General features: G+C 34.3%; 2 protein-coding genes across 7 annotated transcripts; one reads left to right on the top strand and one right to left on the bottom strand.

Annotated features, from left to right (window-relative positions):
- Positions 1–544: 544 nt before the first annotated feature.
- Positions 545–8,843, bottom strand: LOC128876222 (tripeptidyl-peptidase 2). Its single transcript, XM_054122398.1, has 18 exons — positions 8,536–8,843; positions 7,845–7,973; positions 7,596–7,763; positions 6,879–7,039; positions 6,616–6,779; positions 6,198–6,530; positions 5,847–6,116; positions 5,444–5,755; positions 5,210–5,366; positions 4,941–5,128; positions 4,709–4,863; positions 4,414–4,631; positions 4,101–4,335; positions 3,789–4,039; positions 2,533–2,759; positions 1,588–2,045; positions 1,277–1,492; positions 545–1,202 (listed from the first exon to the last, which is right to left on the bottom strand). Exons 1-17 carry the CDS (start codon positions 8,695–8,697, stop codon positions 1,283–1,285), a joined length of 3,798 nt encoding a protein of 1,265 aa, XP_053978373.1. The 5' UTR covers positions 8,698–8,843; the 3' UTR covers positions 545–1,202; positions 1,277–1,282.
- Positions 8,844–8,961: 118 nt separating this feature from the next.
- On the top strand, positions 8,962–13,393 carry LOC128876223 (UDP-glucuronic acid decarboxylase 1). Of its 6 annotated transcripts, none has more exons than XM_054122400.1 (7): positions 8,963–9,222; positions 9,360–9,947; positions 10,046–10,159; positions 10,232–10,552; positions 10,611–11,029; positions 11,111–12,620; positions 13,047–13,393. In XM_054122400.1, the coding sequence occupies exons 1-5, from the start codon at positions 9,162–9,164 to the stop codon at positions 10,895–10,897; spliced, it is 1,371 nt and encodes a 456-aa protein (XP_053978375.1). In that variant the 5' UTR covers positions 8,963–9,161; the 3' UTR covers positions 10,898–11,029; positions 11,111–12,620; positions 13,047–13,393. The 6 variants fall into 6 exon arrangements, with proteins under 6 accessions (XP_053978378.1, XP_053978375.1, XP_053978376.1 ...); XM_054122401.1 differs by having other exon boundaries at positions 10,611–11,370; positions 11,568–12,620; XM_054122403.1 differs by lacking the exon at positions 10,611–11,029 and having other exon boundaries at positions 8,962–9,222; positions 11,568–12,620.
- The last annotated feature ends 1,124 nt before the right edge of the window (positions 13,394–14,517 follow it).

The following is a 14,517-nucleotide window of genomic DNA, read 5'->3' as shown; positions in this document are numbered from 1 at the left end:
ATGTGTCCAGTCATTTAATAAAAACGGTACAATTTTTCGTCAAGATACTCAAGCTTTATTACCTAATAGTGAATCTACATTAAAATCTAGTCCAAGTAGATACATTTGTTACAATTACATTTCCCTAATCGAAACAAATTTTACCCTTCGTATCTTGTCTTTTAGCGTTATAACATTTCACTTGCAATGTTGTAATTATAATGTGTGTAGCGATATTGATTTATTCCATTCTGGTAATTGTGTAGTAATTTCCTGGTTACAGAGTTCCGTCAAAAAACAAGTATTGCTATTTATATTTAACATTCACGAAATTTTAAAAGCGACCTAGCTATTCATTTATTTATTTATTTACACAAGTGCGAATAGCACTTATTGTGTAAAGCGTGAGACGAATTGTACGCAACAATATTTTGGTAACAGTAATTGAAAAAACATTTTACAGAAATTTCATGCTCATATAAATTGTGTCTACAATTAACAGAATTTAATAGAATAAATTATATTCTGTGGGTGTAAAGAAAATACATGTATGTATACGCAAGTGTATATGTATATATATATATTTACATTCAATATATTGTAAAAATGGAAAAACCTAGATGAGTGTGGATGATATACATTATGTTAATTGAAATGAATGCTTTCGAGTAACACATTGTTATTTAACAAAATTCAATTTCTAAATTAATAACAGTTTCCATGATACTCTGACGCTGTTTTCTTCTTTCATACCGTAAACGTCATAAAAATGCAGTATTAAAACAATGATACTTTTGACAAAGCAATGTAACAACGTCTTGTCTGCGCAAGTACATGTAAACGACATGTCATCGCACTTTTCCTTGGCGATTAACAATTAATAACTGGCTTCATTAATTGAAGACATAGTTCATGTTATTGCTTATAGTGTTTGTTTTGCTGTTCCACGGTTTTCATAAAGAAAATCATATACGTGAATATGAATATGATTTATTTTCTTATGTTAGAAAATTAGTATATTTTTTTAGTGTCACTTTTTCTTCTTTTTTTCTTTTTCTTTTTTAATACGAATAAAATTATATCATCCTAAATGTATAATACACCTGAATGGTTCGACAGAGACACCTCTGTAATTGCAGAGTTGCATTGGAAACTGCATTCCATGATTAAATCTCATCTCATCAAGACATCAGAGACAGTTTCATGACACCCAAACGGCATTGCTGTGCGGATTATTGTATATTCGATAATTATTTTAACGTTAAAACTCTATTCAATTTTAATATCATTAACTTACCGTTAGTCAAAATGATTTGTACGAAGTAGGATAACGTGTCGACATACTTGAGGAAATATGACATGATAAATGTTCCCATCCTAAGTTCCTTGCAATTTCTATACATTTTTCGTCAATTTCTTTTAATGGTTTTTCTTCATAATAACGCATCAGTAATTTCAAGTAGCGCCCACAATGATTATTAATATGGGCGTGCCACAGTGAAAGCATGAGTACCTATGAACAAAACGAAATATTTTACTTTTACTCGTTTTTTTCGAATACTTTAATATAATCATTAAATATCAGCAAAATAGTATTTAATTTCTTGCCTTGCTGTCAGTTGGTTCAGCAAACTTCTGCACTTCTTGCCAGTGATTTGCAACACTCTCTAATAAATGTTCATATGACGCACGATCTCCTTCTCCTTTCTTCATGTTGTGTACGTATAATCGTGCTAACGCACATCCTTTCTTTACTAATGCCTCTATCAAACTACTCTTTTGTTTCTCCATAGTTGCTTTAATTTTCGCTGCATCAGCACGTTGATCATTTTTCAAACCATAATATGCTAACAATTTATCTTGATCTATATTTGTAATCACAGCATCGGCGACAGTTATAATTTGGTTTGCGAGAGAAACAGCATTTTCTGAGAGATCATCGTGTGGTACATAACGTCGAGCTTCAGGGGAATCCAGAGAAGTCAGCATGGCAATGTGAACGGGTAAATGATCCGAAAAGAGAGTTTTCAATTCTCCATATAATAAATTTGCGTATTCTCCAGGTTCTGTTATCGACAGTAACAAATTAAATATATTGTCACCATAAAGGAGCAAATATATACGTTTATGTGGTGGATAAAAAACAGCATTCATATTAATATGTGGAATGAATAATCATGTGAAATATAATGATATTTTCATATTATACAATTATTTTACTACCACATTAACGATTAACAAACACTGCTGGTAGTAATGTGCTTTAAATATCAGTTACGAACGAAGAAAGAGGTCAGTGTAAATCATTTGTTATTTACTGGATGCACATTAGGAATAATGGCGATAATTACAAAATTCAAAATCGAACTGTACAGAGTTCTAAAACATAAATATTATAATAATATTCGTTCACACGGTAAGAACTTACTCGTAGAAGGTGCTATTTGTGGAAATGAACCGGAAAGAGAAACAAAAAAATTTGCATGATAATGATAATAAGTATGATGCATGTTCATATAAAAATAGTAATAAATTCATGAAAAATTTGATTACCCAGCTTTCCAAGCCAATGGCATTTCATATCTCTAAGTGCTTCATTGTATTCATCCCATTTCGTAGTCTTTTCTTTGTCTGGTTTATTAGCAGGACTATTACTCTTTTTGGTTGGTTCGGATAAAACGTATTTAAATGAATGGCAATCCACTTTCTTTCCGATCTCGTCTTTACAAAAAGTCAATGTACCTTGCAGATAACTACCGAATGTTGCACCTTTGGAAATTCTTTAAAATAAAACAGGAAGACATCAATTTTCTTTTCAACCGAGTTAATATTGGCCATCGTATAAAATATTCACTACCGAGAGCCATCACAAACGAATCCCAACAAAATGCATAGCATTCAAAAGCGTGAGATACTCAATGACGTAAACATTATAAAGCAAGTAGGTATATCAAATACACTATAAGCAAAATATTTTATAGTTATTATAAACAAGAAAAACTTTCACTACTGTTATATTCATAAAGCCTTAATGATGTAGGCTAATTTCCACACAATTACAAGTTTGTTAGTACCTTCTTTCCTAGTATTAACAAAATTTCAAAATAAAATAATTGTAAAAAAATAGTAATGCGTAAAAATGTAAAATAAAAATTATATTGCAATATTATTGTGTCAGACCAGTTGCATTGCAGAACTAATGTTGCAATAGAATTAATGAGTGTATATAGATTAGCATTTTAAAATAATAGCTTTGCTACATAAATACTTTTTTAAACTATGTTTAAAGCATGTAAATGTGCAAAAATGTTTATAAAAATAGTACTATAGACTCACTTATTTTCAGTGCTGCGATGTTGGATGAAAAAAAAAAAAAAACTTTAGTAGCACTCCAGAGGCAAATCATTTTATAATTATGTAAAAAAAAAAAGGGTAGTGATCACATGACATCACTTGTATGGAATAATTTTAAGTAACCCAAGATTAATTCAAAGCGAATTATAATCTAAAGTATTGACAATTTTCAACCTAACATCTTTTGAACATTTACATTTGTATTTCAAAGGTATAATAAAATTATTCGTGCATTGTTTGATTTACATAAAAGAACTAATACGTTTACTGTAGCATGTCATTAATATATGTAAAGTATGCTTAGGAATAAATATAATCTAAGAGTAAATTAATATTTTATACTTTCTTGAACATCATAGTTTGAATGCTTTGCAACACTAATCTATTTTAATTTATGAAACATAATTTTGACAAAAAAAGTAACAAAAATTTCTTGTTTGAAGTAGGATACTTACTTGATTTCATTGGACATGGGAGCAATATACATTGGAAGAATATGTCCAGGTGGAATTGAAGCTGCTACCATTTTTTTGCCACCAATAATGGCTTGGGATTGGCTGGCATACACATCCAGACTAATTGGATTACTCAACTTTTGACTTAGAAGTAATGGCATTTCTGTTAACCTATCTAGTAAGTCTCTCTTTTCATGCCGTACATGCATTTTCAAAGTGTAATCACCCTTTTCTAATTTCTGGATAGTATACTGTGGCAACATATTGTATTGTTAATTTATATTTCTCTAATAATATCTAAGTAAAATTTACCTTAGACGGATACGCATCCCCGCAACATACGAGTTGTTTGTTGCTGTCGTAAATCATCCACATTTGACTCTCATATTCACTTTCATACAGTACATCGCTAAGCAATGCTGCATTCGGAGTTACTTCGGTTGCTTTTGCAGAGTGGAACGTGTATGTTAATTGCAATTCATAAATCTGTCGTGATGGAGGAATAATATCTCGTTTCCGTAAAGGAGCAATCTTTGCGTCAGTGGGTCTGCAACATTAAATAAAAATAAGTTTAAAATTAAAACCAACGTCAAATATTAATACGTGAAATTTCAAGTGCGCATACTTCAAAATTTGCACAGAAGATTTGAGAGAAACACTAGGAACCACTTCTTCATTTCTTAATGAACTTCGCAATTCCAAACGATTTATTCCATCCCCAGATTGCATTGTAAGATTTCCATCTATCATGTGGATACCATGAAATTCTATAGAATAGTCGATCAACATATCACCTAAGTTTGCCCAATACTTTGCAATAACAACTTCTAAAATTAATCCTCCCTATAGGTGTTTATAACAAAGTTAAATTTATTACCATTACACGATTTGTGAAACTGTGTAATAGAAATTTACTGTACCTGGACAGAGAGTGGTTGAACAGTTTCAGACTGAGAGGTAACACTAATCATTTTATTAACTTCGAGAGTCTTACAAGCCAAACGAGGTTTTAACTGAATAGTATGAACCACAAATCTTCCAATTTTTTCCTTTTCTGTGCTTCTCAATCTAATAACTAAATGGAATCAAAGAAACACATTGATTTGACTCGTTCGATGAAATACATACACATATATTGCAGAAAATATTTACCTGCCCATGTCGCATCCTCTGGGACAAGAATGAAATGTCGGTGAATTGTATTGGGTTTAAATAAAACTTTCGTAAACATTAAATCTGGAAGGATTGCGGTTTTTGGCAGTGTTTGTGGTTGCACTACGGTAATTGGTATTTGGAACACTGGTCCTTTTCCAATATCTGTTACATCATAAGCTCTGACACTGTAAAGTGTAATTTAGCATCGACGTTATTCGTAAACATATTTTAAACAAATATTTGATCATGATATACCATTTTTTTACCTAGTTGCATGAACACCTTCTGGTAAATTAGTAGCATCAACTCGTACAGCGAATGCACGAGCCATATGCATTAAATCCAAGTGCGTTGGGAACTGAACCCAATGCGCGTCACACACTAACGTCAATTTCAAATTAAATTCAATCTTGCGTGCCGGGGCTATAAAAGTATTTAAATATTATAATAAACCCAATTGAAATATGCAGAACGACATTAACAAATATATAAAATTATACCAGTATTTTCGCTATTAAGAAATACAGGCTCAACGGTAATGGCATAATCTTTTGGTCGATCTATGATACCGGTTCTCATATGAATTCCTTTAGAGTTGTTTGCACCACAGCTAATCGAAAATCTTACATCCCTTTCAGGAACGTATTTGTACGCCATAAGATAATCAAATGCACGTTCAACTTGTAACAGTCCTGAACCTTGTGCAAAAGGATCTAGGTTAGATATGTACAAGGCTGTATTTTCAAGAGCTCTTTTTATATTGTATGGAGAATAAGGGCATCCTTTGGCAATGAGTCCTGATATAAGTACAGCTGTAATAGGAATGAGTAGCATATTAAAGTATATTCTTTTTTATCAATATACGATTTTTGTAAAGCTTTATATAAATTATTATACGCGTACCGACAGCACCAGTCACATGTGGACTAGCCATACTTGTACCATTCATGAGCTGACTTTTTCTTAGTGTAAAATTAGGAACACTGGTTATAGCTCCTCCTGGAGCACATACAGTGATACCAGTTCCTCCATCGATCATCGGACCCCGAGATGACCATGTGTATGGCATGCCTGCCATTTTTTCCCTTAAAGAATATTCAGCTACCATCATGTCAGGAAAAACATAAGCACCAACGCTAATGATACTGTTAGAACTGATGTCTGGCGGTGTTCCTGTATAATTTTAAAGCGGATCTTAGAAGATGTAAATTTTATAAATACATGTCAAGCCTTTTCTAGATTTGATCCACTAACCAATAGTACATAAAGCTGGTCCAAGGTTACCAGCAGATGCCACCCATGTTACACCATACTTATCAATAACTTCATTAATTAATTCTCCTATTCTGCCTGTATTCGACCAGTGTGCATGTTCTCCATAACTCATATTTATTACATGTATTTTTTCTCTGTGATTCATAACATGTATCATTGCTCGTACTATCGCAGTGCCTGTCTCCATTGTGCCAATGCGACCATCTCCAACAGTCAATGAAATAATCTGTGCACCAGGAGCTATACCATTTAATTCTGGATTATCAGGAAAATTTGCCGCTGCAATTGAAGCTACGTGAGTACCGTGACTTGCTGTAACATAAAAAAATTGTTTGTAGCAATATATTACTTAAAAATTTCTGTTATTAAAAAAGAGAACAATTATATTAGAACTTACAACATAAGCTAACAATTTCCAACGTATTTCCATCATCGTGGACATTGATACTAATATTTAATTGATCTTCTGGTATAATAGGCGCAAATTCCCTCGTCGCTGTATATTCTCCCAAGCATACACCAGCTTCCAGGTTGCCTTCTTCAGAAGTGTCAATACAAGCTCTATAACAGATAATGAAAACAAGTTGAAGACAAATGTCTATACAAATTGAAATTTTTAACACACATGCAAACCCAAAAGTATCTTCCATACATCTTTACCTCCAAACCTCACCATCATGAAAAACAACACAGTCATAAGTAGGTCCTACATCAGAATATTTTTTTTCAATATTATTTAATACTTCAATTCTTGCTTCAAGTTCTTCTTTTTTTAGTCTTTCCTCTAAAGTCGTTAACTGTGGATTCTTTGCTTCAAATTCCTATGTACAATAGTTACAGAACATAAAAATCACATTGTCTTTATTTCAGTTAAATGTATACATATACCATATATATACTCATATTTTAATTAAGTTCAATTGTTTGTAGAAATATTATTTGATTTAAACATTAGAAAAATACAAAGTTTGCAACTTTTATCTAAGTACTATTATGTAATGAATCAATGGCTTTACAATAGATCAAACTGCCAAATATAAATATAGCATTAGATAGAGATCACTGTGACACATTGTGAAACTGGCCTCATTTGATTGAATGGTTTAATGTACCCACAACAACCCTATCTTTGGAACACATGGTCTACAATCCTAATTACAGTTCTTGCTCTTGAATATATGTGTTAACATATAGGTTATTGTAACTAGTTTGTTATACAAATTTTTAATTTGAAAAAAAAGCAAAATTATATCAAATGTAATATGAATTTTGCATACATGACAAAATTACTTTCTATAACAAAGTAAACAAATTTATTTCTGGTAAAAAAAGTCTGTATGAAAAGAATATCAAAATATAATTAATGTTGTTATTTACTTGTAGTTCCCTAGTTGCTTCTGCAAGTGCAGATTTCTGACAACTGTCCCACAGTCGTTTCTTCCGTTCTAATACTACTCTTTCTTTTAATTTTCCTGGATATAATGAATATAAATTTTTTACTCCAATGTGATATTTTCCAGTAGGATTTTGCCAGCTGGCTGGAATCTAAAACAAAGTAATATATCTTTAAGAATAAGAAACAAATGTTGTTCTTATATGAAAAATTGCATGCATTGGCTACTATACCTTTAATTCACGTCCAGTTATACCATTTATGTATCCAAGGGGTGCTTGTACAACTTTGCTGGTGTCTACATCCCCAGCTCCACTACAGTCATATCGTTCAATGATTTTTGGTTTTCCATGTGTAGTTATCTATGCAAAATATATTTTTTACATAGTTGACCATTTAATATTCTTTACATGTAAATTATTTTCCTTTATTGATCAAGAAATATGTTACTGTATTGGCCATTATACGTTACCATACAACAAAGGATGACAAACACAAATTTGAGGATATTTGATGGTAAGACAGAATGACTAATACAGTCCATTTTAGCCCACAATGAGCATATAAGTTTACAACAAACACTGTACAGACAATCATTGTTAATGTATAAAAAATCAGAAATACAACACGAATTACCCATTACAATGAAGGACAAGGAAAATCTATTAGCGAAATTGAATTAAAAAAAATGTAACTTATATCGCGTTGACTTTTTTATTGAAAACGGAAATATGCAAAGTTTCTTATTCTGTGTATAGAAAAACTAAACAGAAACTCGTCAGTGAAAGAATCGCATGCTTCGTGCTGAGATTTTGGAAACTGTATAATGTTTGGGAAAAATGAAAATTGTTGATTAAAATCGAAAAATAAAAAATGCTGCGATTTGAACAAACGCGAGGCGTGTCCACATAAAAGCTTACGTACCTGCATACCAGGAGCTCCAGGATCAACTCCTGAATCAAAAATTGCCATAACAACTCCTCGGCCGTCATATTCTGGATATTTGGTAAGAAAGTCAGTGACACCAGTTTCTTTTTTAGGCAGAAGGGCCCAAACAGGAAAATTACAATCAATGACGTCTGCCATGTTTCAAATGCCACTGCCACCGTGACTCCAGAAAAACTACTTGAGATGTTTCCTTTGTACTGCCACAGCCTTATATATCAATCAAAAAACAGGATCTGCGCCTGCGTGTGCGTGTACGCTGGAATTTTGAGGTTAAGTTATCAGCTTACGATACGTCAGGCCAATGAGAGAATACGAAGCAAAATTCGTGGAACGTTCGTGTTACACTACTCAGATAGCAGCACCGGCATACATCAATAATTAAACGCAAACGGACCACAGGAATAACGACAGACGACACTAGTTGATCGGTCTGTTGGTTCAGGAGGTTATGTTTTTTAATCATAAAGTTCGAATAATGACATGTTTGGTACGACAAGCGTTACTTGTCACTTTCACTCTAAAACGTCATACTGACAATCTGTGAACAATCGGGAGAAAATTAACGCGAATACCTTCGACTGAGACATGCGCAATGTTAAAGCATGGTTGTCACTCCACGAAAGATGAAACAGGTTGCCTTTTCCGTGATTTGTGTTATATTAGGTAAGTGTTTCAAGGTTAATTTATTTGTTATTACTTTCTGTTTTTCTTTAAGTTATCGATCGTAGATAATGACTCTCAGAAGGTCAGTGTCGGTGTTGTTTATAATTTCTGAGCATCATATTTTCCATATTGCACAGTGTTAGGTTTCTACAAAACATTAGTTAGTCCAGAAGAAGAACAATCTTTTCCTAGAGTTCATTCAAGGGACCGTAAATCTCACATGGGGGATAAGAATGATATCGTAGTTGTCAATCAGAAAGTTGAAGAAGCCGAAGAAGATGCACCTTACACAGATATTAAAAACATCGAAGAAGCAAAAATACGAATTCGTGATTTGGAAGGTAAACTGCAGCATCTTGAAGCCAAAATTGAGAACAGAGTCTCAAAGGATTTTCCAACAGTCAAGTTCCTTAATTATAAAAATCGAAAAAGAATTTTGGTCACGGGTGGAGCAGGCTTTGTTGGATCACATTTGGTTGACCGTTTGATGCTTGCTGGTCATGAAGTAATAGTTGTAGATAACTTCTTCACTGGAAGAAAACGCAATGTTGAACATTGGGTTGGTCATGAAAACTTTGAGCTTGTTCACCATGACATTGTTAGACCCCTTTATTTAGAAGTTGATGAAATCTATCATCTTGCCAGCCCAGCTAGTCCACCACACTATATGCTTAATCCAGTAAAAACAATAAAGACAAATACTTTAGGTACAATAAATATATTAGGTATGTAATATTACATAACAGGTGTTGTCTATCCAAAGGCAAGATACAATGGATCTAGATAGATGCCATGCAATTTAAGTATCATTTAACTGTATTAGGCCTTGCAAAACGGGTAGCAGCAAGAGTTTTAATCGCTAGTACATCAGAAGTTTATGGAGATCCTAACGAGCATCCCCAAGCAGAAACTTACTGGGGCCATGTGAATCCCATTGGTAACTTGACAAGCTTTAATAGTTATCCCTTAATTGTAACAAAAATAAAATTTTTTGGCACAATTGTTTTAGGGCCAAGAGCTTGTTACGATGAAGGAAAACGTGTTGCTGAAACGTTAAGCTATGCTTACATGAGGCAAGAAGGCGTTTCAGTTCGTGTTGCCCGAATTTTTAACACTTTCGGGCCCAGAATGCATATGAACGATGGGCGCGTAGTTTCGAATTTTATTCTGCAAGCATTACAGAATGATTCAATCACTATATACGGTAGTGGAAAACAGACTCGATCCTTCCAGTATGTGTCTGATTTAGTCGATGGACTAGTTGCCTTGATGGCATCTAACTATACTCAACCTGTGAATATTGGAAATCCCATTGAGCATACGATAGAAGGTAGGTACATGTTGCTATAAAGTACAGTACTTTCATTGTTGAATATATTATGGGAAAGATTTTTTACTAATTACAGAATTTGCACTTATAATAAAGGATCTAGTTGGTACAAATAGTAAAGTTGTTGAGCTTGCCGCGGTCGAAGATGATCCTCAAAGGAGGAGACCCGATATTACTAGAGCTAAGAAATACTTGGACTGGGAGCCAAAGGTTCCTTTAGCCGAAGGACTTAAGAAAACGATCATTTACTTCGCTAAAGAACTACAAAGAACAAAACACTCGCAAAAAAGTAGTTTTAACGTAAAATCTTATAAAAACGATCACGATATAGTAGAACAACTTTAGGAGATAAAAGGTCAACACGATTAATTTATCCACTTTTAAGAGTGGCTTAAAAGTGCCATTAAGCTATGGACCACTACGTGCCAAAAGATTCCCCGTCCAAATTGAATTTCGTAATAATTTTAACATTAACCGGTACATACTTTTCATTTAACAAATACAAAACGTTAGTTGCAAAATTGATACTGTATATTTATATGATCAATATTATTTCAGCCTTAAGACGTGATACTATGTTTGTAAAGTTCCATATATTATTTTATTTACTGTTCATAACTGCAGGATTAATTTTGAATAGCCGTTGTTTTAAACATGTTTATTACACGACGGAATGGAAAATACTAATCGTGTTTATAATGTGTCTTTTACGTAAGAAAGTTTTGATCGCATAGTCCTGGCAATTTTTCGATATAGATGAGGCAGTAACGGTGCTGGTGGAAGTTATTCATATCCTTCGTTCTGTGGGAATTACTAGGGTAAATTATATATAAAAACTCTAATATATTCAGCTGATTTTACTTAATATTTCAGTATAGTCGATTCTCCTTCGATTATACATGTTCATTGTCTTTTATCAAATTTATGAAACATCTATCATAGTAACATAATCAATGTGCACCTGTACAATTAGTAAATTTTTTAAAAACGTTTGTCATCAAATTTGTTATTACAGAAAGAAGGACGTTCCCACTTTTCTCGTTCTGATAAACGGGAAACTCAAACTTTGTTGTATTACCTATATAATAATTGTATTGTGTGATGTATACATCGTGTAGTCGTAAGCCGCGGTACTGTAATATTCAAATGCGTGTAAACAGGAAAGTAATTTTATACTATATGAATAACTATACACGAGTAAGTGAGTAAACAGCTTTGTAAAGATATCTCCTTTCCGTTACAGTCATTATATTAGTTTACATGTAGAAAGAAAATACAAAATGAATGTTTACACTACATGTATAGTCAGCGGTGTACTTACTTTCTTCGTACGCTCTCAAAAAAATGTGAGAATAACTGTATCTCCAATAATGCATGTAACTCGAAAATATCAGATTTTTTTTTTTATTATTTCCGTGCGGTTAATTGGCCTCCGATGTTATTTATGAATCTATATTTTTATGAAATACCCTCTGTACAGTCTTCTAGCAACCACCATTCAATTTGCTTTCTTTATCAACAACCACAAATATCGTTGCGCAAAAATGGAAGGGGACAATCGTCACGAACAAATTGCTCGTTTTACTTGCAATAACTCGCAACCACCGAGTCAGAAGGGCATACATTGTTGCATAACGATCTGATGATTCTTCTTGTCCGGTTACAGTCCAACTAGATAATATTATAATTCTGCCAAGCATATACCACTTACTGAAGACGCATTCCAGCGCGGAATTGAAGAATCGTCCATGCCGTTAAAGAGCGTATTTGAAGGGCCGATTGGACGTAATGGGTGTCGCGTGGGCCTTGACAGGGCGCACGTGGTCGTCCTGTCTCCGCTGAAAGAGAACGAACCATCACCTACCAGGGTGACAAAGAGAAGAGACGAGAGTGGATTGGCAAAAGTGAGGAGGGGCAATAAGACTTGCTGGGATTCTTAATGATAATCATTGCATCCGGGATATACCGTAGCTTTATCGTAGCAGATGAAAATGCCGCAAGGGTGAAGTGACCTAATCGTTACTGAACCAGACTACCAACGGTTCCGACTCAGAAGGAAATAAGCTTGGTTAGTTGCCTCCTCTGCCGTTATTATTTCACTCAACCGGTTACACTTCGTTTTAATCAAGCTTTACCCTTTCATTTTTTGTGTCTGACCACGTAAATAACGAGGTACAGGCACGAAGGTTTCTGTATAAGTATTGAGGCGACCAAGCCAATAAGGAACCTCACTTACATAATATATCTTTACTAGCTGTGACTCATGCCTGACTTCTCGTATAACCGACGGTCTTTTATCAATGATTTGCTTTTTTACGGAGGACCTCAAATTTCAGTAGTTAGTAACTGGTCATCTCTTTCACTTGTCAATAGAATGCAACGGACGAGATTCACGTCGAAATATTGAAATTCCATCTGTCGAGATTTTACTATATCACGGGAGTCTGTACTTGAGACATACTGTTAACAATGTAAAGATTCCTTTTTGTTGTAGCTACTGCTCGTTAAGATGTACGAGGTAGTAATCGAGGAGTATCACTACGTAATCGACGAACTCGAAAGACTTCCTGTCTGGAGAGACCGGAGGAACAGGTGACCCAATTCACCGTAAAGTAACTCTCACCGGTGGTCCAGCGGTAATCCGACCTGTTTATCAGTAAATGAAACGGCGATCGTTCGTCTAACGTAACGTTTTTTTTATTAAATTATGATGCAACCCATTTATTTTTTTTTCCAATTTGGTCGAACTCAAAATCAACACGTAGAAATATATTCTAAATAACATTTTTCCTTGTTTTTTGGTACTATTTTTCCGAAATAAATGTTGACTTTGCAATACAAGTTTGTAATATTTTCTTCATTTAAAGAAAACACGAAACACCAGATACCCACTATCGGATGAGATTAAATTATTTACGGAAAAGAAACATTCAGGGTCGAGACAACGGTTCAGAAGTTTTCGCATGAAATTTGCATTGCGGATTCAACATCCTCGATACCTGCAGCCCGTTCATCTCTACTTTGTGCCTCTGCATTATGCATGGCGCAGTCGGCTTCTTGGCTACGCTGTGTTACGGATTCGAAAAGGGTCGCAGACTACTCGACACACATTCTCCTATCTAACGTTCGCTAACATTATCTTACGTGCTACCTTTTAGAGTACCATCAACCAACATTCTTGTGTCTTTATAGGCAACGATAAAAGCGAGAGCAAAATTTTCACGGGAACGCATTCTACGATGTACTATAGAAACGTAGTTGTAACCGGTGTAATTCAGCAATTCTTAGCAATCATTTCACATATCCATAAATAACCAAGTCCAAATATTCATTGAATATTAGGTAAACGCGACATTCTCAATCGGTTAAAAATCTATGAAAACTGTTATGTCCGAACGATTTACGTGATTATCGCATGACACACACGCGTCTAAGCATCGTTATTACACCCCATCGGGATACATTTACGCTTGATTTACGAGACTTTAATTATGCCTACAGGGAGTGTCGGAAAGAAATAGACACGATAGATGAAGGCGCTCGCGTGAGTGACCGCCTGACAGCTGGCTAGTTTAACCAGAACAGAATAATCACGGAGCGTGCAGAAGTGAACAGTGTTTGTGCTCGTTCGAAAGACGAACTCCCAAAATTAGTATGCAAATCCACGAATGCGCACCACGCAACCTGTAATGTGCGCGAGAACTTGTTGTTTGGTTGCCATTCTGTCTTTATACGTTCACCGAGCATTACAATAATCGTTATTAAATTAGAAAATTATATCTCATTCGTCGCTTTTGTCGTAGCATTACGAAATTAAACGGTAAGAGGATCGTCAGCGTTGGCCTGAAATTTTTTTCAAGACTCCGATTTCTAGTAATGCGATTATAAAAATAGACCTGAGGTTAAAGCGTCGATACTTGGACTATAGTTTACAGTTCTTGATTATGATTACTTATGCAAGAGCC

The sequence above is a fragment of the Hylaeus volcanicus genome, chromosome 5 (genome assembly GCF_026283585.1).
Source record: "Hylaeus volcanicus isolate JK05 chromosome 5, UHH_iyHylVolc1.0_haploid, whole genome shotgun sequence".
Lineage (NCBI taxonomy): Eukaryota > Metazoa > Arthropoda > Insecta > Hymenoptera > Colletidae > Hylaeus > Hylaeus volcanicus.
Note: the sequence above shows the minus strand (reverse complement) of the source record. Positions and strands in the feature narration are given on the sequence as shown.

What these genes read in the sequence shown, in the direction of transcription:
- LOC128876222 (XM_054122398.1), bottom strand. Translation starts at nt 8,697, where the DNA reads ATGGCAGACGTCATTGATTGTAATTTTCCTGTTTGGGCCCTTCTGCCT. An exon ending in CATGATGGTGAGGTTTGGAG is followed by an intron (nt 6,780 to 6,878) that starts GTAAAGATGTAT and finishes TATCTGTTATAG; the next exon opens with AGCTTGTATTGACACTTCTG. An exon ending in TCTTAATAGCGAAAATACTG is followed by an intron (nt 5,367 to 5,443) that starts GTATAATTTTAT and finishes ATACTTTTATAG; the next exon opens with CCCCGGCACGCAAGATTGAA.
- LOC128876223 (XM_054122400.1), top strand. Translation starts at nt 9,162, where the DNA reads ATGGTTGTCACTCCACGAAAGATGAAACAGGTTGCCTTTTCCGTGATT. An exon ending in CGTGATTTGTGTTATATTAG is followed by an intron (nt 9,223 to 9,359) that starts GTAAGTGTTTCA and finishes CATATTGCACAG; the next exon opens with TGTTAGGTTTCTACAAAACA. An exon ending in CATTGAGCATACGATAGAAG is followed by an intron (nt 10,553 to 10,610) that starts GTAGGTACATGT and finishes ATTATGGGAAAG; the next exon opens with ATTTTTTACTAATTACAGAA.